The sequence below is a fragment of the Panulirus ornatus genome, chromosome 46, assembly GCF_036320965.1.
Source record: "Panulirus ornatus isolate Po-2019 chromosome 46, ASM3632096v1, whole genome shotgun sequence".
NCBI lineage: Eukaryota > Metazoa > Arthropoda > Malacostraca > Decapoda > Palinuridae > Panulirus > Panulirus ornatus.
The window spans coordinates 30,761,967-30,789,721 of record NC_092269.1 but is presented as its reverse complement, the minus strand read 5'-3'; the positions used below and the strand labels follow the sequence as shown (position 1 = coordinate 30,789,721).

General features: G+C 40.6%; 1 protein-coding gene across 10 annotated transcripts in view; it reads right to left on the bottom strand.

Annotated features, from left to right (window-relative positions):
- The window catches only part of LOC139763185 (NEDD8-conjugating enzyme UBE2F-like), a 169,064-nt gene extending 141,575 nt beyond the window's left edge, over nucleotides 1-27,489 (bottom strand). For 3 of the 10 annotated variants that reach the window (XR_011716054.1, XM_071688916.1, XM_071688909.1), the window contains exons 1-4: nucleotides 26,099-26,202; nucleotides 22,893-22,998; nucleotides 5,215-5,376; nucleotides 4,710-4,871 (exon numbers count right to left, since the gene is read on the bottom strand). Coding sequence is in view for 9 of the 10 variants with exons in the window: in XM_071688916.1 (XP_071545017.1) it covers nucleotides 4,710-4,871; nucleotides 5,215-5,376; nucleotides 22,893-22,994 (426 nt within the window). In the remaining variant the exon portion in view is untranslated. The other 7 variants (XM_071688911.1, XM_071688912.1, XM_071688915.1 and 4 more) reach the window with 7 other exon arrangements.
- Nucleotides 27,490-27,755: the final 266 nt, after the last annotated feature.

The following is a 27,755-nucleotide window of genomic DNA, read 5'->3' as shown; positions in this document are numbered from 1 at the left end:
AAATAAATGCAACAATGAATAGTTCTATAGTATGAAATGTATATACAAAATATTTGGATTATATCTATCTTAGAGTATTAGATATCATCTCGTAATTGGATGTAAATTTTTGAACAAATAAAAATGCTGTACATCTCAGCCTATCATACTGTAAGGGACCCAACTGGAACACTAAAATCTCTTGCAAAGAATACCTATACGACAATTTGATTCACAATGAAACAACTACCTTGACTTACAGTGTTTAATCTCATAGAAATGTCATTAAAAGAATTCAGCTTTATAGGTATTAGTGTATCAATAAACAAAAAACTGCATAAGGAAACTATTTTCAGCAATGTAGCAGACAGGGATTGAAGGGTACATTTACAGTCATATCCAGTTAAAGCAGCTGGACCAGAATATGAAAAGTCAAACTCTCTCAACAAAATATCACCACTCCCAAAAAGCATCTTCTGTGGGCCAGCCCATCATGGGCCTAAAAAACAATGAAATAATGGTTGTTATTCCCCAACCTGGGTCAAGAAGTGGCATGAATGCCAGCTAACCACCCAAGAACTCCATAACAAAATGAAGGGTGAGCACAGCACACATTCACAATGCAAGCTTATTTATCTATGTCTTAAATGAAATGCATAACTGCAGAAAACCTAGAGTACATGGGTGATGGAGGGATATAAGCATCCACATATACAACTAGATTGTACTCCAACAGTGATAGTGGCCCACTGGTGGGCAAGAACATTTATCATAGTAACCATGGTGTGGGGAATGTGGAAGTCAAACAGGCAGCAATTAAAAAAGTACCTACCCCAGCAATAGTAATACAGAGTACAATAACTCCTTATCCCCTTACAGCTAAATACTCAAGATACTCAAAGAATGGCCTCCATACAACAGTCTGTGCGAAATGGATTTAGGGTCTCTTCACAAATATCCACAAGACTCTGCCAGAAAACATAATGTAATATGACCATAATACAATTACATTAGCTTTCCTTTGAATTACTCTATGCCAAAAGAAGTCCATAAATCATGAATTAATGCTTTATTTACCACTACAGTAAGTTTCTTCAGTTTTGATTTCCCATTTATGATCACCCCTGAGAAGTGGTGAATACAATCTGGAATTTTCCATGAAACCAGTAGAGGTTCATCAAAGCATATATTGCCTTGAAAAGCAACCTCCAGTCACTGGCTGACTGCACTGAATCTCATGGTCACCAAATTATCACTTATTATCCTTGTTCCTGGTCCCATTTGATTTGTCACATTAATCATTTGTAGCATGGACCAGGAATTTTTCAACCATACAGAGTCAGTGGAAGCTACACAAGTATTTTTCATTAACTACTTGCACCAGACACTCCTTCCCAGATGTGACTCTGATATCTGGTTGGTGGAATGAAAACATTTGAGGTGCAGTGGCATCACTAGGTGGTGGCAAGGGTTAAAATAATATTTTGTTTAAACTGTACATGTTATCAACAAATAATGAATAATTGTTTGCATCATCTGTGTGCTCATTGTTTTTCATCACTGCTGGGAATTTTTCAAAGGATTATATTTCATTAGTGTCTGGATGGCAACAAAATTACCTTGAAACTTTCACTGGGGACTGAAGCCTACAGATGCACTCAGAAGAGTTTTTATCATTTATCACCATATTATTGTGAAAGTCATCAAAATCTTAAAAGAAGCACATGATGTATCCTTTACTTATTTTGGAGGTTCCAATCATGAACAAAGATCCTCAATGAAGCTAGGCCTAAATGAAATATAGGAATAGGCAAGAGATAAAGAAGTACGAAACCAAGATGAAGAATCCAAGAGTTTTTAAGAATGTGGAAATCTGCTCTTTAAAACCAGCTACATTGTGCCTTTTAAGAGAGACTTTAGAGGCTAAAGAGTTCCAAAGTTCAATAGTGTATACAAAGAAACATACATCACAATGGCCCTCCCTTTGATGTGCTGACAGCCACACAAAAATCATGTGATACAATGGTTTGCCAAATATCATATCTAAATTACAGCAGAAGCACAGCTTCCAAGTCTCAAGAGAAGAAACCAGATTAAAAGCTACTGAAGACAGATAGAGAACCAACAACGACAGTTTGATTAAGGCAAGTGAGTTAAATTGGTTTCAAGTATGACTCACTTAATGAGGTTCATCCGTACCACCAGAAGACCTGTCAAAAACAAAGTTTACAGAATTATTTGTGGGGAGACAAGATGTAGATAAAGCAAAAGAATAAGTAGAAGAATTGAAAGGAGTAAAGAAATGCAGTGCTTTGGTGTAAGCATACGAGTGCACTGGGTTATGTCTTGAAGATACGAAATCAAAGAAAAAAAGGAGGAACACTACTGGAGACAGGATAGAACCCTATGGGACACCATTAGTAAAGATGGCAGAGGCAGAAGTTGATCCATCAACAATTATGGAAACAGGGCAACCGGAGCCCAAGGTATGAGACAAGAGAAGCAAGGAGAAAAACTAAGAGCTGAGTTGAAAATCAAACCCAAGAGTCAAACCCTTTCAAAAGCTTTTTTGAGATATCAAGGACTATAATATAAGATTCTCCAAAGTCTGAAAAGAGGATGAATCAACATTAGTAATAAAAGAAGAGATATCACCAAAGGGTCTTGCCTTGCAAAATCCACACTCATGAAGAGAGAGATGGGTTTGATATTCAAGACACTATGGAAAGTTTCAGACTTTCAAAATGGTAATTGTCAGAGTATTGGAACTAAAGTTAAGTAGAACCGTCAACCTTATCTGGATTAAGCAGTATCAAATTATGTTTCAAAGACCATGGATACAGTTTTGCTTTTTACACAAAAGAGAAGAATACTGGCAGCATGAGCAAAAGTTTAAAAGTATACTCTTGCCAAACACGAAGAAAGCCATCACCTCCACACACACTTCATGGATTCAGAGAGAGAAGTGTTTCTGGGACGACAGGAAGAAACTACAAGGAGGGGCACAGGATTGGTAAGAGGAGGTATTAGACAGTCAGGAAATGTTAGTCATCCAAACAGGAGTCCAAGGAGAAAAGAGAACAATACAGAGTTAAAAGGGATTCTTTCAGCCAAAGACATAGAGACTTTATGATCGAAAAAGATAAGTTGTCAAACTTCCTCAGGAAAAGCGAAGGCTCTAGAATGATTCTAGGAATGAATGGATGCTGAGTGCAAGTGGAAGGATATTTTCTAGATCCAATATGCCTGATTCTTTGCCAAAATAGTCTCAAGTCAAGCATGACTGAACAATGGATTAGAAGAAGAGATAGTCTTAAAAGAAGAGGAGATATGATTTTCCTTTCCAACAATGCAAACCTCTACTATGTTTTCAGCAGAGACAAAAGCATCAAACCAGAAGCGAAAAGAAAATTTTCCTTAGTCCAATCAGTACTATAAAAGGCTAAACATTCAGTGGTAACAGCCAGAGAACATTCAGTGGTAACAGCCAGAGGAGAAGGTGCAATGAGGAAAATGTGTGGGGAGCTGCAATGGGCAAGATGTTCATGAAAGTTTAGATATGAATCAATCAGGGGTGAAATTATGTAGCTACAGTAAAAAGGATGAAGAACTAATCCAAAGTTGAAAGAGTGGTTCTAAGTCTGGAATATGAGTACAGTGGTCAATAATTTGTACTTGTTCATTACAAATATATATATGCAAGGGCTTCAAAACCCTAACTCTACATTGAGCCTTTCACTCAATGCTTGTGTCTCATGTTGAATTCTTCATGGTAAAGAAACTAAGCTTGAGGATGAGAGGATGTCATGGCCTTATTGGAGGAATTTCAACAGCAGAGGGTAGCTAAAAAGTCTGATGAGTTAGAAGAACAGAAGATGAGGGAGAGGAAAAATGTGGTAGTTGGAAGACAAATACGATCAAAGTTCGGAGATACAAGGTCCAAGAGACATGTAACAAGTATGCTGGTATTGAAGCACAAAATCCTCCTATGAAGTGGAATCATTAATGAATGATATACAAGTGAACAAGGAAAAAATCTGTGAAACATCTATGGACAGTTTGTTCTCTGAGTAAGATATCAAGAGAGGTAATGGCTAAATGGTGTCAACATACGAAAGGTTATCAATGTGAATGAGGAAGTGATCTGTGAAACAGCACTGGATAGTTTGGTCTTTGAGTAAGATATTGAGATAGAGGTATCAGCTAAATGATGTCAACATAAGAAAGGTTAGTAATAAGAATGCTAATATTAGTAAAATGAATGGAAAAAGCTTTCAGTTACTACAGGAGCCCTCCATCACACATGCAGAAGCAGGCAGGACTATGGTGATTGTCTGTACAAAAGGGTGTTAGCATGACAGGCTCTTCCATGTTTATATCTAGTAATTTATGATGAAGAAAGGGAGACAAAGATAAAGAATGTTATGACAGAAAATGAAATGAGAAGGACCGATTTATGATGCACTGGAGAAGACCGGTATTCATTCTAATAAGAAAGTATAACCAGCAATCCTGACAAAGAGAGTGTAAGATGGTTCTGTGCATCACTTCAACAATATCAAACCAGCATAAAAGAACGGCTTTGAGTGGTTGCATGAAACTATGCATGATGGAAACAAGGAAATGTTATTGTCTCCAGACTACAAAGTTTACAACCAAAAGTGGCATAAGCAAACAAACCTGGATATCTGAATGAGATTAATTAGAAAGGTGATAAGAACAATACTTACCATAAATAGGCTACTTAGTCCCCAGACTACATCCTTTAATCTCCTGGTGGGAGCCCATCCAAGGCCGTCAATGGAGTTTTGCCGAAGGAGTGATAAACAGATTTCACCTTCCTCACTGATGTTTGGATGCCAAAGTCTGGTTTCACATCTTACTACAGGGGGCTGAAAAAGAAAAAGTAAAATACACAATCCTAGTAAATTAGTACCGCCTCTCAAAACTAAGTATTTTTTACAATCCTAGTAAAATAGTACTGCCTCTCAAAACTAAGTATTTTTTACAATCCTAGCAAAATAGTACTGCCTCTCAAAACTAAGTATTGTTTCCACCTTCTTTGCTGAAGGTACCATTTACATACATCAACTTTTGACCTTTCTATCTTATATTTATCCAGCTATCTTTCACACTCCAAATCCGTTTCACTCACACACTGGAAACATGCTTTTAAAAGTCACCTATTTCATCTTTCAGAAGCAATAATAAACAGTGGTTCTATTATATACTCACTGCTATGTTGTATTCTTCTGGTACGTTGATGCTAAAAACAAAAACACCACCAGACCAGTAGCCCTCAGGAGGGGACACGACAAGACAGAATGAATGAAGAATATTTGGGTCATCAAATTTTGCGACACATCCTTCAGGTAAATTGCTCTCCATCTCACTTACCTGTTTTAAGAAATATATTCAACTCTGTTAATATTAAAAAAAAACAAATGAAAATTCAAAGCTAAAGATATCATAAAATGGAGATGGCAGCTGCTTTTAAAAACTAAAGGATGACTAAGAATCTTTTTCGGTCTGTCCCTCTACAGTTAGTCACCATTATACAGTTTTACAGCAGGGTGGTACAAGCATGAGTTTCTAAAACATTTTAGCTACTGACCATTTTCACACTTTGAGTTTTGAGACACTGATAGCACGGCTTGAAAAAATAATCCAGAGTCTGCATATTAGCATGGACAGTAAATATGGGAAGCAGCCACCTCTCATTTGTATTATGAAATCAACATGTAAAAAGGATGGCAGCTGCCTCATAAAGTATACAAAAGGTATAAACAGAAAAAATTGGAAAACACTAAAAAGTATTAGAATAAGGAAAATAATATCAGAAAAATAAAAAGGTGTAATCTCTGATGTCATAATAAAAGACTAAAGAATGTTTTAGCCAATGCATTGTAGAATGAATATGATCAAAGAAAAAACAAACCTAAGGGGGAACATCTCTTAAAAGAAGCACAATTTTGCATCCTGAGGAAACTGCATGTTCTGTAAAACTCATTGCAGCATGCTAAACAGAATTCAAGTGACACTGAACATCTTTCATTTCTTCAAGGAAATTTTGAGCTCTTTCAAATATAACCTAACTAATTTTAAAGTTCTAAGAACAGATCAATTCTTCCATCATGGGAAAGGTTTGCTATGGATACATAGATACCATATCCCTCCCTGCCTTTTGCATAAGCTTAGTAAGATATTGCGATGTGGCTCCTGTAGTGGTGAAATGTTCTGGTAGAGAGGTGCTCCCATCCAGTGAATACTTTAGTAACTTTGTGTCATTTGTTAGAATGCTTCGTTATTAGTTAACAGCTAGCTTCTTATCATAAGTGACTTGGAAGTTACTTTTTCATCACCTTTTTCACTTACTTTGCAGCTATATATTATGATACCTAATAATCATATATATATATATACATTTATCCCTGGGGATAGGGGAGAAAGAATAATTCCCACGTATTCCCTGCGTGTCGTAGAAGGCGACTAAAAGGGAAGGGAGTGGGGGGCTGGAAATCCTCCCCTCTTTTTTTTTTCTTTTTTTTTCCAAAGAAGGAACAGAGAAGGGGGCCAGATGAGGATATTCCCTCAAAGGCCCAGTCCTCTGTTCTTAACCCTACCTCGCTAACGCGGGAGATGGCGAATAGTATGAAAGAAAAGATATATATATATCTTTTCTTTCATACTATTCGCCATTTCCTGCATTAGCAAGGTAGCATTAAGAACAGAGGACTGGGCCTTTGAAGGATTATCCTCACCTGGCCCCCTTCTCTGTTCCTATTTTTGGAAAATTAAAGAAAAAAAAAAAAGAGAGGGGAGGATTTTCAGCCCCCCAGCTCCCTGCCCTTTTAGATGCCTTCTACGACATGCAGGCAATACGTGGCAAGTATTCTTTCTCCCCTATCCCCAGGGATAATATATATATATATATAGCGCTACCTTGCTAACGCGGGACACAGCGACAAAGTATAATAAATAAATAAAAAAAAAATATATATATATATCTTTTTCTTTCTTTCTTTCATACTATTCACCATTTCCTGCGATAGCGAGGTAGCGTTAAGAACAGAGGACTGGGTCTTTGAGGGAATATCCTCACCTGGCCTTCTTCTCTGTTCCTTCTTTTGGAAGAAAAAAAAAAAAAAAAAATTATATATATATATATATATATATATATATATTTTTTTTTTTTTTTTTTTTTTTATACTTTGTCGCTGTCTCCCGCGTTTGTGAGGTAGCGCAAGGAAACAGACGAAAGAAATGGCCCAACCCCCCCCCCCCATACACATGTACATACACACGTCCACACACGCAAATATACATACCTACACAGCTTTCCATGGTTTACCCCAGACGCTTCACATGCCTTGATTCACTCCACTGACAGCACGTCAACCCCTGTATACCACATCACTCCAATTCACTCTATTCCTTGCCCTCCTTTCACCCTCCTGCATGTTCAGGCCCCGATCACACAAAATCTTTTTCACTCCATCTTTCCACCTCCAATTTGGTCTCCCTCTTCTCCTCGTTCCCTCCACCTCCGACACATATATCCTCTTAGTCAATCTTTCCTCACTCATTCTCTCCATGTGCCCAAACCATTTCAACACACCCTCTTCTGCTCTCTCAACCACGCTCTTTTTATTTCCACACATCTCTCTTACCCTTACGTTACTTACTCGATCAAACCACCTCACACCACACATTGTCCTCAAACATCTCATTTCCAGCACATCCATCCTCCTGCGCACAACTCTATCCATAGCCCACGCCTCGCAACCATACAACATTGTTGGAACCACTATTCCTTCAAACATACCCATTTTTGCTTTCCGAGATAATGTTCTCGACTTCCACACATTTTTCAAGGCTCCCAAAATTTTCGCCCCCTCCCCCACCCTATGATCCACTTCCGCTTCCATGGTTCCATCCGCTGACAGATCCACTCCCAGATATCTAAAACACTTCACTTCCTCCAGTTTTTCTCCATTCAAACTCACCTCCCAATTGACTTGACCCTCAACCCTACTGTACCTAATAACCTTGCTCTTATTCACATTTACTCTTAACTTTCTTCTTCCACACACTTTACCAAACTCAGTCACCAGCTTCTGCAGTTTCTCACATGAATCAGCCACCAGCGCTGTATCATCAGCGAACAACAACTGACTCACTTCCCAAGCTCTCTCATCCCCAACAGACTTCATACTTGCCCCTCTTTCCAGGACTCTTGCATTCACCTCCCTAACAACCCCATCCATAAACAAATTAAACAACCATGGAGACATCACACACCCCTGCCGCAAACCTACATTCACTGAGAACCAATCACTTTCCTCTCTTCCTACACGTACACATGCCTTACATCCTCGATAAAAACTTTTCACTGCTTCTAACAACTTGCCTCCCACACCATATATTCTTAATACCTTCCACAGAGCATCTCTATCAACTCTATCATATGCCTTCTCCAGATCCATAAATGCTACATACAAATCCATTTGCTTTTCTAAGTATTTCTCACATACATTCTTCAAAGCAAACACCTGATCCACACATCCTCTACCACTTCTGAAACCGCACTGCTCTTCCCCAATCTGATGCTCTGTACATGCCTTCACCCTCTCAATCAATACCCTCCCATATAATTTACCAGGAATACTCAACAAACTTATACCTCTGTAATTTGAGCACTCACTCTTATCCCCTTTGCCTTTGTACAATGGCACTATGCACGCATTCCGCCAATCCTCAGGCACCTCACCATGAGTCATACATACATTAAATAACCTTACCAACCAGTCAACAATACAGTCACCCCCTTTTTTAATAAATTCCACTGCAACACCATCCAAACCTGCTGCCTTGCCGGCTTTCATCTTCCGCAAAGCTTTTACTACCTCTTCTCTGTTTACCAAATCATTTTCCCTAACCCTCTCACTTTGCACACCACCTCGACCAAAACACCCTATATCTGCCACTCTGTCATCAGACACATTCAACAAACCTTCAAAATACTCATTCCATCTCCTTCTCACATCACCACTACTTGTTATCACCTCCCCATTTACGCCCTTCACTGAAGTTCCCATTTGCTCCCTTGTCTTACGCACCCTATTTACCTCCTTCCAGAACATCTTTTTATTCTCCCTAAAATTTACTGATAGTCTCTCACCCCAACTCTCATTTGCCCTTTTTTTCACCTCTTGCACCTTTCTCTTGACCTCCTGTCTCTTTCTTTTATACTTCTCCCACTCAATTGCATTTTTTCCCTGCAAAAATCGTCCAAATGCCTCTCTCTTCTCTTTCACTAATACTCTTACTTCTTCAACCCACCACTCACTACCCTTTCTAAACAGCCCACCTCCCACTCTTCTCATGCCACAAGCATCTTTTGCGCAATCCATCACTGATTCCCTAAATATATATATATATATATATCTTTCTTTCGTACTATTCGCCATTTCCCACGATAGCGAGGTAGCGTTAAGAACAGAGGACTGGGCCTTCGAGGGAATATCCTCACCTGGCCCCCTTCTCTGTTCCTTCTTTTGGAAAATTGAAAAAAAACGAGAGGGGAGGATTTCCAGCCACCCGCTCCCTCCCCTTTTAGTCGCCTTCTACGACACGCAGGGAATACGTGGGAAGTATTCTTTCTCCCCTATCCCCAGGGATAATATATATATATATTTTTTTTTTTGCTTTGTCGCTGTCTCCCGCGTTTGCCAGGTAGCACAAGGAAACAGACGAAAGAAATGGCCCAACCCACCCCCATACACATGTATATACATACGTCCACATACACAAATATACATACCTATACATCTCAAAGTACACATATATATACACACACAGACACATATATATATACACATGCACACAATTCACACTGTCTGCCTTTATTCATTCCCATCGCCACCTCGCCACACATGGAATAACATCCCCCTCCCCCCTCATGTGTGCGAGGTAGCACTAGGAAAAGACAACGAAGGCCCCATTCGTTCACACTCAGTCTCTAGCTGTCATGCAATAATGCCCGAAGCCACAGCTCCCTTTCCACATCCAGGCCCCACACAACTTTCCATGGTTTACCCCAGGCGCTTCACATGCCCTGATTCAATCCATTGACAGCACATCGACCCCGGTATACCACATCGTTCCAATTCACTCTATTCCTTGCCCACCTTTCACCCTCCTGCATGTTCAGGCCCCGATCACTCAAAATCTTTTTCACTCCATCTTTCCACCTCCAATTTGGTCTCCCACTTCTCATTCCCTCCACCTCCGACACATATATCCTCTTTGTCAATCTTTCCTCACTCATTCTCTCCATGTGCCCAAACCATTTCAAAACACCCTCTTCTGCTCTCTCAACCACGCTCTTTTTATTTCCACACATCTCTCTTACCCTTACATTACTTACTCAATCAATTGGGAGGTAAGTTTGAATGGAGAGGGGCTGGAGGAGGTGGGGTGTTTTGGATATCTGGGAGTGGATCTGGCGGTGGGTGGAACCATGGAAGCGGAAGTGAGTCGTGAGGTGGGGGAGGGGGCGAGAATCCTGGGGGCCTTGAAGAGTGTGTGGAGGTCGAGAACATTATCTCTGAGAGCAAGAGTGACTATGTTTGGGGGAATGGTGGTTCCAACAGTGTTGTGTGGTTCCGGGGCGTGGGCTGTGGATGGAGTTGTGCGCGGGAGGGTGGATGTGCTCGAGGTGAGATGTTTGAGGACAATATGTGGTGTGAGGTCGTTTGATCGAGTAAATGGATTTGTATGTAGCATTTATGGATCTGGAGAAGGCATATGATAGAGTTGATAGAGATGCTCTGTGGAAGGTATTAAGAATATATGGTGTGGGAGGCAAGTTGTTAGAAGCAGTGAAAAGTTTTTATCGAGGATGTAAGGCATGCGTACGTGTACGAAGAGAGGAAAGTGATTGGTTCTCAGTGAATGTAGGTTTGCGGCAGGGGTGTGTGATGTCTCCATGGTTGTTTAATTTGTTTATGGATGGGGTTGTTAGGGAGGTAAATGCAAGAGTTTTGGAAAGAGGGGCAAGTATGAAGTCTGTTGGGGATGAGAGAGCTTGGGAAGTGAGTCAGTTGTTGTTCACTGATGATACAGCGCTGGTGGCTGATTCATGTGAGAAACTGCAGAAGCTGGTGACTGAGTTTGGTAAAGTGTGTGGAAGAAGAAAGTTAAGAGTAAATGTGAATAAGAGCAAGGTTATTAGGTACAGTAGGGTTGAGGGTCAAGTCAATTGGGAGGTGAGTTTGAATGGAGAAAAACTGGAGGAAGTGAAGTGTTTTAGATATCTGGGAGTGGATCTGGCAGCGGATGGAACCATGGAAGCGGAAGTGGATCATAGGGTGGGGGAGGGGGCGAAAATTCTGGGGGCCTTGAAGAATGTGTGGAAGTCGAGAACATTATCTCGGAAAGCAAAAATGGGTATGTTTGAGGGAATAGTGGTTCCAACAATGCTGTATGGTTGCGAGGCGTGGGCTATGGATAGAGATGTGCGCAGGAGGATGGATGTGCTGGAAATGAGATGTTTGAGGACAATGTGTGGTGTGAGGTGGTTTGATCGAGTAAGTAACGTAAGGGTAAGAGAGATGTGTGGAAATAAAAAGAGCGTGGTTGAGAGAGCAGAAGAGGGTGTTTTGAAATGGTTTGGGCACATGGAGAGAATGAGTGAGGAGAGATTGACCAAGAGGATATATGTGTCGGAGGTGGAGGGAACGAGGAGAAGAGGGAGACCAAATTGGAGGTGGAAAGATGGAGTGAAAAAGATTTTGTGTGATCGGGGCCTGAACATGCAGGAGGGTGAAAGGAGGGCAAGAAATAGAGTGAATTGGAGTCATGTGGTATACAGGGGTTGACGTGCTGTCAGTGGATTGAAGCAAGGCATGTGAAGCGTCTGGGGTAAACCATGGAAAGCTGTGTAGGTATGTATATTTGCGTGTGTGGACGTGTGTATGTACATGTGTATGGGGGGGGGGTTGGGCCATTTCTTTCGTCTGTTTCCTTGCGCTACCTCGCAGGCGCGGGAGACAGCGACAAAGTAAAAAAAAAAAAAAAAAAAAAAAAAAAAAAAATATATATATATATATATATATATATTTTCTTTCAAACTATTCGCCATTTCCCGCATTAGCAAGGTAGCGTTAAGAACAGAGGACTGGGCCTTTGAGGGAATACCCTCACCTGGCCCAATTCTCTGTTCCTTCTTTTGGAAAATTGAAAAAAAAAAAAAAAAAAAAAAAAAAAACGAGAGGGGAGGATTTCCAGCCCCCTGCTCCCTCCCCTTTTAGTCGCCTTCTACGACACGCAGGGAATACGTGGGAAGTATTCTTAATCCCCTATCCCCAGGGAATATATATATATATATATATATATATATATATATATATATATATATATATATATATATATATATATATATATCTTATCCCTGGGGATAGGGGAGAAAGAATACTTCCCACGTATTCCCTGCGTGTCGTAGAAGGTGACTAAAAGGGGAGGGAGCGGGTGGCTGGAAATCCTCCCCTCTCAAAAGAAGGAACAGAGGAGGGGGCCAGGTAAGGATATTCCCTCAAAGGCCCAGTCCTCTGTTCTTAGCCCTACCTCGCTAACGCGGGAGATGGCGAATAGTATGAAAGAAAAGATATATATATATCTTTTCTTTCATACTATTCGCCATTTCCTGCATTAGCAAGGTAGCATTAAGAACAGAGGACTGGGTCTTTGAGGGAATATCCTCACCTGGCCCCCTTCTCTGTTCCTATTTTTGGAAAATTAAAGAAAAAAAAAAAAAAACGAGAGGGGAGGATTTCCAGCCCCCTGCTCCTCCCCTTTTAGTCGCCTTCTACGACACGCAGGGAATACGTGGGAAGTATTCTTTCTCCCCTATCCCCAGGGATAATATATATATATTATATATATATATATAGCGCTACTTGCTAACGCGGGACACAGCGACATAGTTTTAATTATATTAAATAAAAAAAAAATATATATATATATATCTTTTTCTTTCTTTCTTTCATTTACTATTCACATTTCCTGCGATAGCGAGGTAGCGTTAAGAACAGAGGACTGGGTCTTTGAGGGAATATCCTCACCTGGCCCCCTTCTCTGTTCCTTCTTTTGGAAGAAAAAAAAAAAAAAATATATTATATATATATATTATATTATATATATATATTTTTTTTTTTTTTTTTTTTTTTTATACTTTGTCGCTGTCTCCCGCGTTTGTGAGGTAGCGCAAGGAAACAGACGAAAGAAATGGCCCAACCCCCCCCCCCCATACACATGTACATACACACGTCCACACACGCAAATATACATACCTACACAGCTTTCCATGGTTTACCCCAGACGCTTCACATGCCTTGATTCACTCCACTGACAGCACGTCAACCCTGTATACCACATCGCTCCAATTCACTCTATTCCTTGCCCTCCTTTCACCTCCTGCATGTTCAGGCCCCGATCACTCAAAATCTTTTTCACTCCATCTTTCCACCTCCAATTTGGTCTCCTCTTCTCCTCGTTCCCTTCACCTCCGACACATATATCCTCTTAGTCAATCTTTCCTCACTCATTCTCTCCATGTGCCCAAACCATTTCAAAACACCCTCTTCTGCTCTCTCAACCACGCTCTTTTTATTTCCACACATCTCTCTTACCCTTACGTTACTTACTCGATCAAACCACCTCACACCACACATTGTCCTCAAACATCTCATTTCCAGCACATCCATCCTCCTGCGCACAACTCTATCCATAGCCCACGCCTCGCAACCATACAACATTGTTGGAACCACTATTCCTTCAAACATACCCATTTTTGCTTTCCGAGATAATGTTCTCGACTTCCACACATTTTTCAAGGCTCCCAAAATTTTCGCCCCCTCCCCCACCCTATGATCCACTTCCGCTTCACATGGTTCCATCCGCTGACAGATCCACTCCCAGATATCTAAAACACTTCACTTCCTCCAGTTTTTCTCCATTCAAACTCACCTCCCAATTGACTTGACCCTCACCCTACTGTACCTAATAACCTTGCTCTTATTCACATTTACTCTTAACTTTCTTCTTCCACACACTTTACCAAACTCAGTCACCAGCTTCTGCAGTTTTCTCACATGAATCAGCCACCAGCGCTGTATCATCAGCGAACAAACAACTGACTCACTTCCCAAGCTCTCTCATCCCCAACAGACTTCATACTTGCACACTTTCCAGGACTCTTGCATTACATCCCTAAAAACCCCATCAATTAACAAATTATACATCCATGGAGACATCACACACCCTGCCGCAAACTCATTCTCTGAGAACCAATCACTTTCCTCTCTTCCTTTCACGTTACAAATGCCTTACATCTCGATAAAATTTTCACTGCTTCTAACAACTTGCCTCCCACACCAAATATTCTAAATACCTTCCAAGAGAATCTCTATCAACTCTATCATATGCCTTATCCAGACCATAAAATGCTAACATACAATTCCATGTGCTTTTCTATGTATTTCTCACATACATTCTTCAAACCCCCAAAACACCTGTTCCACACTTTCCTCTACACTTCTGAACCGCACTGCTCTTTCCCAATCTGATGCTCTGTACATGCCTTCACCCTCTCAATCAATACCCTCCCATATAATTTACCAGGAATACTCAACAAACTTATACCTCTGTAATTTGAGCACTCACTCTTATCCCCTTTGCCTTTGTACAATGGCACTATGCACGCATTCCGCCAATCCTCAGGCACCTCACCATGAGTCATACATACATTAAATAACCTTACCAACCAGTCAACAATACAGTCACCCCCCTTTTTTAATAAATTCCACTGCAACACCATCCAAACCTGCTGCCTTGCCGGCTTTCATCTTCCGCAAAGCTTTTACTACCTCTTCTCTGTTTACCAAATCATTTTCCCTAACCCTCTCACTTTGCACACCACCTCGACCAAAACACCCTATATCTGCCACTCTGTCATCAGACACATTCAACAAACCTTCAAAATACTCATTCCATCTCCTTCTCACATCACCACTACTTGTTATCACCTCCCCATTTACGCCCTTCACTGAAGTTCCATTTGTACCTTGTCTTACGACCCCTATTTACCTTCTTCCAGAACATCTTTTTATTCTCCCTAAAATTTACTGATAGTCTCTCACCCCAACTCTAATTTGCCACTTTTTTTCACCTCTTGCACCTTTCTCTTGACCTCCTGTTCACTTTTCTTTTATTCGTCTCCCAATTCTATTGAATTTTTTCCCTGCAAAAATCGTCAAATGGCCTCTCCCTCTTCTCTTTCACTAATACTTCTTACTTCATCTACCTACAATCGCTACCCTTTTAACAGACCACATCCACTCTTCTCATGCACAAGCATCTTTTGAGCAAGCCATCACTGATTACCTAAAATTTATATATATATATATATCTTTCTTTCGTACTATTCGCCATTTCCCGCATTAGCAAGGTTAGCGTTAAGAACAGAGGACTGGGCCTTCGAGGGAATATCCTCACCTGGCCCCCTTCTCTGTTCCTTCTTTTGGAAAATTGAAAAAAAAGAGGAAGGGGAGCGATTTCCAGCCACCCGCTCCCTCCCCTTTTAGTCGCCTTCTACGACACGCAGGGAATACGTGGGAAGTATTCTTTCTCCCCTATCCCCAGGGATAATATATATATATTTTTTTTTTTTGCTTTGTCGCTGTCTCCCGCGTTTGCCAGGTAGCACAAGGAAACAGACGAAAGAAATGGCCCAACCCACCCCCATACACATGTATATACATACGTCCACATACACAAATATACATACCTATACATCTCAAAGTACACATATATATACACACACAGACACATATATATATACACATGCACACAATTCACACTGTCTGCCTTTATTCATTCCCATCGCCACCTCGCCACACATGGAATAACATCCCCCCTCCCCCCTCATGTGTGCGAGGTAGCACTAGGAAAAGACAACGAAGGCCCCATTCGTTCACACTCAGTCTCTAGCTGTCATGCAATAATGCCCGAAGCCACAGCTCCCTTTCCACATCCAGGCCCCACACAACTTTCCATGGTTTACCCCAGGCGCTTCACATGCCCTGATTCAATCCATTGACAGCACATCGACCCCGGTATACCACATCGTTCCAATTCACTCTATTCCTTGCCCACCTTTCACCCTCCTGCATGTTCAGGCCCCGATCACTCAAAATCTTTTTCACTCCATCTTTCCACCTCCAATTTGGTCTCCCACTTCTCATTCCCTCCACCTCCGACACATATATCCTCTTTGTCAATCTTTCCTCACTCATTCTCTCCATGTGCCCAAACCATTTCAAAACACCCTCTTCTGCTCTCTCAACCACGCTCTTTTTATTTCCACACATCTCTCTTACCCTTACATTACTTACTCAATCAATTGGGAGGTAAGTTTGAATGGAGAGGGGCTGGAGGAGGTGGGGTGTTTTGGATATCTGGGAGTGGATCTGGCGGTGGGTGGAACCATGGAAGCGGAAGTGAGTCGTGAGGTGGGGGAGGGGGCGAGAATCCTGGGGGCCTTGAAGAGTGTGTGGAGGTCGAGAACATTATCTCTGAGAGCAAGAGTGACTATGTTTGGGGGAATGGTGGTTCCAACAGTGTTGTGTGGTTCCGGGGCGTGGGCTGTGGATGGAGTTGTGCGCGGGAGGGTGGATGTGCTCGAGGTGAGATGTTTGAGGACAATATGTGGTGTGAGGTCGTTTGATCGAGTAAATGGATTTGTATGTAGCATTTATGGATCTGGAGAAGGCATATGATAGAGTTGATAGAGATGCTCTGTGGAAGGTATTAAGAATATATGGTGTGGGAGGAAAGTTGTTAGAAGCAGTGAAAAGTTTTTATCGAGGATGTAAGGCATGTGTACGTGTACGAAGAGAGGAAAGTGATTGGTTCTCAGTGAATGTAGGTTTGCGGCAGGGGTGTGTGATGTCTCCATGGTTGTTTAATTTGTTTATGGATGGGGTTGTTAGGGAGGTAAATGCAAGAGTTTTGGAAAGAGGGGCAAGTATGAAGTCTGTTGGGGATGAGAGAGCTTGGGAAGTGAGTCAGTTGTTGTTCACTGATGATACAGCGCTGGTGGCTGATTCATGTGAGAAACTGCAGAAGCTGGTGACTGAGTTTGGTAAAGTGTGTGGAAGAAGAAAGTTAAGAGTAAATGTGAATAAGAGCAAGGTTATTAGGTACAGTAGGGTTGAGGGTCAAGTCAATTGGGAGGTGAGTTTGAATGGAGAAAAACTGGAGGAAGTGAAGTGTTTTAGATATCTGGGAGTGGATCTGGCAGCAGATGGAACCATGGAAGCGGAAGTGGATCATAGGGTGGGGGAGGGGGCGAAAATTCTGGGGGCCTTGAAGAATGTGTGGAAGTCGAGAACATTATCTCGGAAAGCAAAAATGGGTATGTTTGAGGAATAGTGGTTCCAACAATGTTGTATGGTTGCGAGGCGTGGGCTATGGATAGAGTTGTGCGCAGGAGGATGGATGTGCTGGAAATGAGATGTTTGAGGACAATGTGTGGTGTGAGGTGGTTTGATCGAGTAAGTAACGTAAGGGTAAGAGAGATGTGTGGAAATAAAAAGAGCGTGGTTGAGAGAGCAGAAGAGGGTGTTTTGAAGTGGTTTGGGCACATGGAGAGAATGAGTGAGGAAGATTGACCAAGAGGATATATGTGTCGGAGGTGGAGGGAACGAGGAGAAGAGGGAGACCAAATTGGAGGTGGAAAGATGGAGTGAAAAAGATTTTGTGTGATCGGGGCCTGAACATGCAGGAGGGTGAAAGGAGGGCAAGGAATAGAGTGAATTGGAGCGATGTGGTATACAGGGGTTGACGTGCTGTCAGTGGATTGAATCAAGGCATGTGAAGCGTCTGGGGTAAACCATGGAAAGCTGTGTAGGTATGTATATTTGCGTGTGTGGACGTATGTATATACATGTGTATGGGGGGGGGTTGGGCCATTTCTTTCGTCTGTTTCCTTGCGCTACCTCGCAAACGCGGGAGACAGCGACAAAGTAAAAAAAAAAAAAAAAAAAATATATATATATTTTTTTTTTTTATACTTTGTTGCTGTCTCCCGCGTTTGCGAGGTAGCGCAAGGAAACAGACGAAAGAAATGGCCCAACCCCCCCCATACACATGTACATACACACGTCCACACACGCAAATATACATACCTACACAGCTTTCCATGGTTTACCCCGGACGCTTCACATGCCTTGATTCAATCCACTGACAGCACGTCAACCCCTGTATACCACATCGCTCCAATTCACTCTATTCCTTGCCCTCCTTTCACCCTCCTGCATGTTCAGGCCCCGATCACACAAAATCCTTTTCACTCCATCTTTCCACCTCCAATTTGGTCTCCCTCTTCTCCTCGTTCCCTTCACCTCCGACACATATATCCTCTTGGTCAATCTTTCCTCACTCATTCTCTCCATGTGCCCAAACCATTTCAAAACACCCTCTTCTGCTCTCTCAACCACACTCTTTTTATTTCCACACATCTCTCTTACCCTTACGTTACTTACTCAATCAAACCACCTCACACCACACATTGTCCTCAAACATCTCATTTCCAGCACATCCATCCTCCTGCGCACAACTCTATCCATAGCCCACGCCTCGCAACCATACAACATTGTTGGAACTACTATTCCTTCAAACATGTTCAGTGTTCAGTGTTGTAAATGGAAATGGTGAAGAGCTTGTAGATTTATGTGCTGAAAAAGGACTGGTGATTGGGAATACCTGGTTTAAAAAGCGAGATATACATAAGTATACGTATGTAAGTAGGAGAGATGGCAAGAACACGTTATTGGATTACGTGTTAATTGATAGGCGTGCTAAAGAGAGACTTTTGGATATCAATATGCTGAGATGTGCAACTGGAGGGATGTCTGATCATTATCTTGTGGAGGCGAAGGTGAAGATTTGTAGAGGTTTACAGAAAAGAAGAGAGAATGTCGGGGTGAAGAGAGTGGTGAGAGTAAGTGAGCTTGGGAAGGAGACTTGTGTGAGGAAGTACCAGGAGAGACTGAATACAGAATGGAAAAAGGTGAGAACAAAGGACGTAAGGGGAGTGAGAGAGGAATGGGATGTATTTAGGGAAGCAGTGATGGCTTGCGCAAAAGATGCTTGTGGCATGAGAAGCGTGGGAGGTGGGCAGATTAGAAAGGGTAGTGAGTGGTGGGATGAAGAAGTAAGATTATTAGTGAAAGAGAAGAGGGAGGCATTTAAACGATTTTTGCAGGGAGATAATGCAAATAAGTGGGAGATGTATAAAAGAAAGAGGCAGGATGTCAAGAGAAAGCTGCAAGAGGTGAAAAAGAGGGCAAATGAGAGTTGGGGTGAGACAGTATCATTAAATTTTAGGGAGAATAAAAAGATGTTTAGGAAGGAGGTAAACAAAGTGCGTAAGACAAGGGAACAAATGAGAACTTCAGTGAAGAGGGCTAATGGGGAGGTGAAAACAAGTAGTGGTGACGTGAGGAGATGGAGTGAGTATTTTGAAGGTCTGTTGAATGTGTTTGATGATAGAGTGGCAGATATAGGGTGTTTTGGTCGAGGTGGTGTGCAAAGTGAGAGGGTTAGGGAAAATGATTTGGTAAACAGAGAAGAGGTGGTAAAAGCTTTGTGGAAGATGAAAGCCGGCAAGGCAGCGGGTTTGGAAAATATTGCAGTGGCATTTATTAAAAAAGGGGGTGACTGTATTGCTGACTGGTTGGTAAGGTTATCTAATGTATGTATGATTCATGGTGAGGTGCCTAAGGATTGGTAGAATGCTTGCATAGTGCCACTGTACAAAGGCAAAGGGGATAAGAGTGAGTGCTCAAATTACAGAGGTATAAGTCTGTTGAGTATTCCTAGTAAATTATATGGGAGGGTATTGATTGAGAGGGTGAAGGCATGTACAGAGCATCAGATTGGGGAAGAGCAGTGTGGTTTCAGAAGTGGTAGAGGATGTGTGGATCAGGTGTTTGCTTTGAAGAATGTATGAGAAATACTTAGAAAAGCAAATGGATTTGTATGTAGCATTTATGGATCTGGAGAAGGCATATGACAGAGGTGATAGAGATGCTCTGTGGAAGGTATTAAGACTATATGTTGTGGGAGGCAAGTTGTCAGAATCAGTGAAAAGTTTTTATTGAGGATGTAAGGCATGTGTACGTGTAGGAAGAGAGGAAAGTGATTGGTTCTCAGTGAATGTAGGTTTGCGGCAGGGGTGTGTGATGTATCCATGGTTGTTTAATTTGTTTATGGATGGGGTTGTTAGGGATGTGAATGCAAGAGTTTTGGAAAGAGGGGCAAGTATGCCGTCTGTTGTGGATGAGAGAGCTTGGGAAGAGAGTCAGTTGTTGTTCGCTGATGATACAGCTGGTGGCTGGTTCATGTGAGAAACTGCAGAAGCTAGTGACTGAGTTTGGTAAAGTGTGTGAAAGAAGAAAGTTGAGAGTAAATGTGAATAAGAGTAAGGTTATTAGGTACAGTAGGGTTGAGGGTCAAGTCAATTGGGAGGTAAGTTTGAATGAGAAAAACTGGAGGAAGCAAAGTGTTTTAGATATCTGGGAGTGGATTTGGCAGCGGATGGAACCATGGAAGCGGAAGTGAATCATAGGGTGGGGAGGGGGCGAAAATTCTGGGAGCCTTGAAAAATGTGTGGAAGTCGAGAACATTATCTCGGAAAGCAAAAATGGGTATGTTTGAAGGAATAGTGGTTCCAACAATGTTGTATGGTTGCGAGGCATGGGCTATGGATAGAGTTGTGCATAGGAGGGTGGATGTGTTGGAAATGAGGTGTTTGAGGACAATATGTGGTGTGAGGTGGTTTGATCGAGTAAGTAATAATAGGGTAAGAGAGATGTGTGGTAATAAAAAGAGTGTGGTTGAGAGAGCAGAAGAGGGTGTTTTGAAATGGTTTGGGCACATGGAGAGAATGGGTGAGGAAAGATTGACCAAGAGGATATATGTGTCAGAGGTGGAGGGAACGAGAAATGGGAGAACAAATTGGAGGTGGAAAGATGGAGTGATAAAGATTTTGAGTGATCGGGGCCTGAACATGCAGGAGGGTGAAAGGCGTGCAAGGAATAGAGTGAATTGGAATGATGTGGTATACCGGGGGTCGACATGCTGTCAATAGATTGAACCAGGGCATGTGAAGTGTCTGGTGTAAACCATGGAAAGTTTTGTGGGGCCTGGATGTGGAGAGGGAGCTGAGGTTTTGGTGCATTATACATGACAGCTAGAGACAGAGTGTGAACGAATGTGGCATTTGTTGTCTTTTCCTAGCGCTACCTTGCGCACGTGCGGGGGGAGGGGGTTGTCATTTCATGCATAGCAGGGTGGCGACAGGAATGAATAAAGGCAGCAAGTATGAATTATGTACATGTGTATATATGTATATGTCTGTGTATGTATATATATGTATACGTTGAAATGTATAGGTATGTATATGTGAGTGTGTGGACGTGTATGTGCGTGGGTTGGGCCATTCTTTCATCTGTTTCCTTGCGCTACCTCACTAATGCAGGAGACAGCAACAAAGTATAATCATTAACAAGTTTTTAAGTCGATGATGAGAGAAATACTTATGAGAAACAGAATGACTTGTATGATGCAAACCAAGAGAGAAAGTATGACAGGGTTGATATAGGTACTCTACAGAAGGTGTTGTTCAAAATGATGTGGGAGGAAAGCTGTAAGCTAGAATCAGTGATCTTTCACAGCAAGAGTGAGGCAAGTGTTCAAATTGGAAGAGAAGAGAATGTTTGTACCTGAGATGTGCCCAGATGGGCCATGTCTCAAAAGAAATCATGTGACCATGATGTGCTCCAAAGAAGTGAAGTATTCATGAGAGGTATTCCTTAAAGTAGAATTAGCTGAATTTGAGTTACATTGGAAATAGAGCATAACCTAACTATGTTATGGCTTTTTATGCAGGGATTTAGCTTTCATGATCCAATCAAAGTTTCTCATGCAAAATGATATCTATAAAATTACACTGGATTATCCAGGTATACCTGTATATAACAAGAGTTGCTTCAATAAATGAATCGGCAAAAATGTGATGAGTTACAAAAATTCTTTAGAAAAGCTTTTTCTGCTGTGAAGTAAAAAGCTTTTCCTGCTGTGAAGCAGTCACACAAACATAAAATCTGTACATTACTCATATCACTTCCAAGACTCTCCTGTTACCCTTCGGTCTAGGATAAAAAACAAAACATTTGACCCGTTTCTTGGTCTGACAATGGGTTTCAAGCAAGAAAGGGAGGCTTCCCAATCATTCTTACACCATTAAGCATCAAAAACCTATAAACAGAACTTGAAATATCTGGTACATAGCATGTAAAAACAAGAAGGAAGGTAGGAGCATGGGGAAGGAAAAAATAAGACAAGGAAACAAATAACAAGCATAAGAAGTGAGAAAATGTATGTGGTAATTACTAAAGTGTGGAACTGAAAGTCTAGCAGACTTCTAAATGATATTTAGTGTAACTGTGACTAAGGAAAAAGAAGGATTAACATGAAAGAAAAAAGTAAAACTATTTACTTATCACACATTAGTACTTCTGTGAATGACTAAGGGCAACTAATCCACTAATGATATGAAATGACAGCAACTAATCCACTAATGATATGAAATGAGGGCAACTAATCCACTAACGATATGAACTAGAAGAGATAATCTTAAGCAAATATCACTGCAACCATAACAATATGAACTAAAAGAGATAATCTTTAGCAAATATTACTGCAACTTTAAAAGCCAAATACCAGTAGCATACGAATGACAGTCCAACAATTTCTTATAATACTAGCAAAATGCTCCCATACTGTACCTCCTTAACAAGCAGTTGATCTCGAATTGATATGCGCTTCTTTGGGGGCTCTGGTAGCCCTCCCCCTTTACTTGACTTCAACTTCTTTGTTAAAGTAATCATTCCTCTGAAACAGAAAATCCTTGATGTAAGAGACAATGATCCTGTGTTGACCTCCACTTAAAAAAATGAGGCTTAAACAAAATTATAACAAATATCAGACGTGCTGTCAGTGGATTGAACCAGGGTATGTGAAGCATCTGGGGTAAACCATGGAAAGTTTTGTGGGGCTTGGATGTGGAAAGGGAGCTGTGGTTTCCATGCATTATACATGACAGCTAGAGACTGAGTGTGAATGAATGTGGCCTTTGTTGTCTTTTCCTAGTGCTACCTTGCACACGTGCGGGGGAAGGGGAGTGTCATTTCATGTGTGTGGGGTTGCGATGGGAATGAATAAAGGCAGCAAGCATGAATTATGTACATGTGTATATATGTATATGTCTGTGTATGTATACATATATACATGTATACGTTGAAATGTATAGGTATGTATATGTGCGTGTGTGGACGTGTATGTAGGTGGGTTGGGCCATTCTTTCCTCTGTTTCCTTGCGCTACCTCGCTAACACGGGAGATAGCGACAAAGTATAACAAAAAAAATATAATATTAGAAGTTTAAAGGTAGGTCAAAATAAATGTATTCAAAGTTTTTTGTTAAAATTATAGAACCAGGACAGCAATAAGCAATACTTTATTTAAAGAGAACAAAAATATGACTTAAGTGAATGACTGGATAGTAAATCCTATCTTACTTTTGGATTCAACTGGATAAGGGGATTACATTCCTAAAGAAGATCGCTTCACCTAATTTTCACAAAAATGTAAGTAAACTCTCAATAATATAGTACATTTCTAGAACATAATTAATGTATCAAAAAAAATGAAGTACAGAGTAAGCATTGTATTTAGGTATATCTTATGCGACACTATAACGTGTAAGGGATGAAGATATGTTCCTGTGTCTTGGCCTGACCAACCCCAGATTCATTTTCCTACTCATTCATGATAATTATAAGAGGAAAATTCATACATAATGCACTTAATACGAGAAAGTTATAAATGCATATATAACAGACAAGTGTACTATACAAAAAGAATACAGAAGCTAATGAGATTCAAATGGCAGAAGTCATGCAGACACTAGTGGACATGAAATCCCTTAAGATTACTCCAAAAATCTACTATGGAGGTTTTTAGATTTGCTAGATCTGGTGAATTTTCTATTAATTCAACAGTAGTATGCCGAGTGTGAGTGAAAAGAGTTGTCTGCTAGACACAATCTCCCATCTCCTTATAATAAAAACCCTTTCACTGGCTGATGACACATGCTGTACTGATTAGGCCCTTAGCCCTGCAAGACCCCCCTTCATGTTCATTGCTAATCCACAGTGCTGGAACCCTTCATATGTGGAGAGAAATGCTTACATAACTTGGTAGCATCTTTTCCTACATGTAGAGTATAGAAATATCTTGTCCATATATCATGTAAAACAGTTTATCTACTCTGAATGAATGAAACCTACACTTGAACTTTGATAAAATCACCAAGTCACTTATTTCTCCGCATATTCTGTGTTATTCCTCTTCACTTTTCTCACACATTGATATATATTGTACACATTCCTCCTCAGTACTTAGATCATCCAACAATCTACACATTTTTGCGGGGTCACTGTACATACACAAAATGCAGGTTAAAATCCTTTCCCTTAAAGTGATGAACCGAGGGGTAGTAATGGGAGCAGAATTCTTCCCCATGCCTTCGTAGAAATGGAAAATACTTCAAAAGGCTAACAATGCTACAATATATATGCTGGATATTCAAACTGAGGTAGGGATATTCAAAACCAATTGATGTCAGCTGCCTTCTTCTACAAGGACATCAATTGATGTCAGCTGTCATTTGATCGTTGACGAGCATTCAACCAATAAAGCTGAGGCTAAAGGATATCAATAATGCTGTGACTCTGTTTGCACATATAAAGCAGGTTATACGTTAATCACAATGATTCTCAACTTGCATGACTTCATGCCTTTCAAATGATGCAGGACTTCATGTGAAAGTAAAAATGGTTGAAAATTTCAAACATGTCTCATTTCAAATGGCTTACATATGTATCGTCTAAACTTCCTGCACCTTTGCTGGCTTTCATGATTTTATCGGGACAGAGGACAACAGATTGTTTTGATCAATAGTTTGAGGATATCATTAAAAAATTGCAATCTTTATCCAGTAATGACCCTCATGCCTGTAATTCATTAATCATTTTGTCACACTTATGACAACTATTTGTTCCTGAACTTTAAATAAAAAAATCGACCAAGGCAATAACAGAATACGTGGAACCAATCACTTTCAAGGATACTGCCTAATCATTTTTACAAAAAGGCATTTTTGCTTAAAATGGTCCGTCATTGCATTACATAATCAATTTTCATCACACCATTTTAGTTTACCTTTCCCTGATGTTTACATTTTCTAGCATGAATTCACCAGTTTCTCGTGATCACTGTCACCTTAAGCTGGAAAGGCACGTGTGAGGCGCTTTTGATTGGAGCATAGTCATAACTACGCAAGTGTGGAAGAACATGCAATAATACCATGTATTTTTTTTTTTTACTTATTGTCAATCACTTGACACCAAAAAAAAAAAAAAATTAGCTATGGAATTAGTTTAGATGGAAATATCTTGACATTTGATACATCACTTCAAAAATCATCCACCGATATATAGGACAGATCCCTTACCATTATCTTCCCTCATTTCATGATTCCATTTACTTCAAGTCCTTTTTATCCACGATTATAAACCATCTCATTTCTACATCAACCACATGATACATGTCCTTTTACCAAAGCTTTGGTGCAAAATGGCCTCCCTGACAACCCCCACACAACAACAACAATCTGCAGCTGGGACAGAAGCAACACCCCGACCCCAACCCCAGTCAAAGAATAACCTATAGCCTTTAAATCCCTCGCTCTATTTATAGCCCCTCAAATAACCTCAATCCCTTAAGCAAAACATGCAAAAAAATAGAACACCGCCGACCATGGCCACTCACACCCGTGTGGACTGCCTGAAAAGAATGGCACATCATCAATGAACATCAAGGTATAATGGAGGGGAAAAAAAAAAAAAAGAATTTCATGGGATCAACGTTACCAAGATCGCCCCTGCCAGAGCCAAACAAACAGTGCAGCGTCTGGCAGGCAGATACGGGCCACACATGACTACCAAGACGTGAAACTCCTTCAATCAATCTTATAACGCCTAGTTGGCATCTCTAGAGTAATTAGCATTTAAAAATAGCCATTGGGACCACATGGGGTTAGGATGTGGTCAAGACTTTCCCCATGCCGATGACGTTCATGTAATGACCTTTTGGGGGTAGTTGGGATGGGATTAAAGGCTTAAAGGTATAAGAGCCATGAGTAATCACATGTTCAATCATTGAGTCATAGTATGGCCTTAAAATCAACCTTAACACCTGAAGTAGGTGTTTACGGTAAACATTTCCTCAAGTCATGAGTACAAACTTACATAAAACCTTGATTGACGCCCTGCAAACTGAAAGGCCTTAAAACACATGTATGAAGTGTGAACGTGTATGGCGGAAGTTCTTAGAAGAATCCTCGTGCATACCTGAAGAAGGTGTTCCCGGTACCTCATTAGGTAGTTATAACTTGTCACTGGCGGGCTTAACGACCTAGGAAGTTGATAGGTCCAAAAGCCCATGGAACCAACCAATCGAAGGAGGAATGAGGGTACATTACTCACACTATATACATGAGACCAATTTCATTTCAAGCATATATAAACCTAAAAATGATCACACACTAAAGGGAAAAGATTATCTTAGGAAACTGATTATAAATATATTGAAATGTAGAAAGTGCTTACTTAAAGCAGCATGTTCGTATATAGATACACCACCATTACTGGACCTGATATTAAATATGAAGTAAAATATTTTACATATACCAAATGTACTTAGATTCTTCACAAGTGACACGATAAGAAAATACCAACAGTGGTATTCTTATACACTTATGTATACATACGATAGTAATAAATGTATTCATAGCTCTACACTGGACCCGTAGTACATAAATCGCTACATTCCCGAAAAGTTCCAATCCTCCAACTACATATGAAAATTGTAGTTGCTCCTTAATTACTGATTTTCCTCTGAAGGTAGAACCATAAATTTAGATTAAAGTTTCCATATAAGACAATATTTCTCGAACACAACATAATGTTACCACACACACACACACACACACACACACAAAGACAAAAATTAAAGTACTTACGGATGATATCAGCAGAATGGCTTAAACTTTCTCCAGTGTAACGTTGGATTTCTTTTTCCTTAAGCTCATAGCAATGAACGGAATGGAGTGGGTACGAGGAAAAATGGAAATTCCGGGAATCAAATTCAACTCTGCGTTAACAATCACGGTCATTTATCAAAGATATCATCAATCATCGTCACATATCGTTATTTATGCATTACAATGCGGAAGACATACTCTCTGTGAGAGCCACACTGACACAGCGCGAAAAAGATTAAAGTGTAGGATTTAAAGGGACGCCATGCAGGCCTGAACTGCCAATTACTAAATGTCAGTTTGTTTTTATGATTATAATATATGCATTGCAGTGTACAATACACCTCCTCAGCACAAATTGTTATTACAATATTCATAAATTACTTAAATGATGATAAAATAAAAGTTAACAAGAAAGAAAAAAGATAAGTAAATACCTAAGTGGGTGTTAGAGGTCAGCTGACTGAGTCATTGTTTATGTGTGAAGT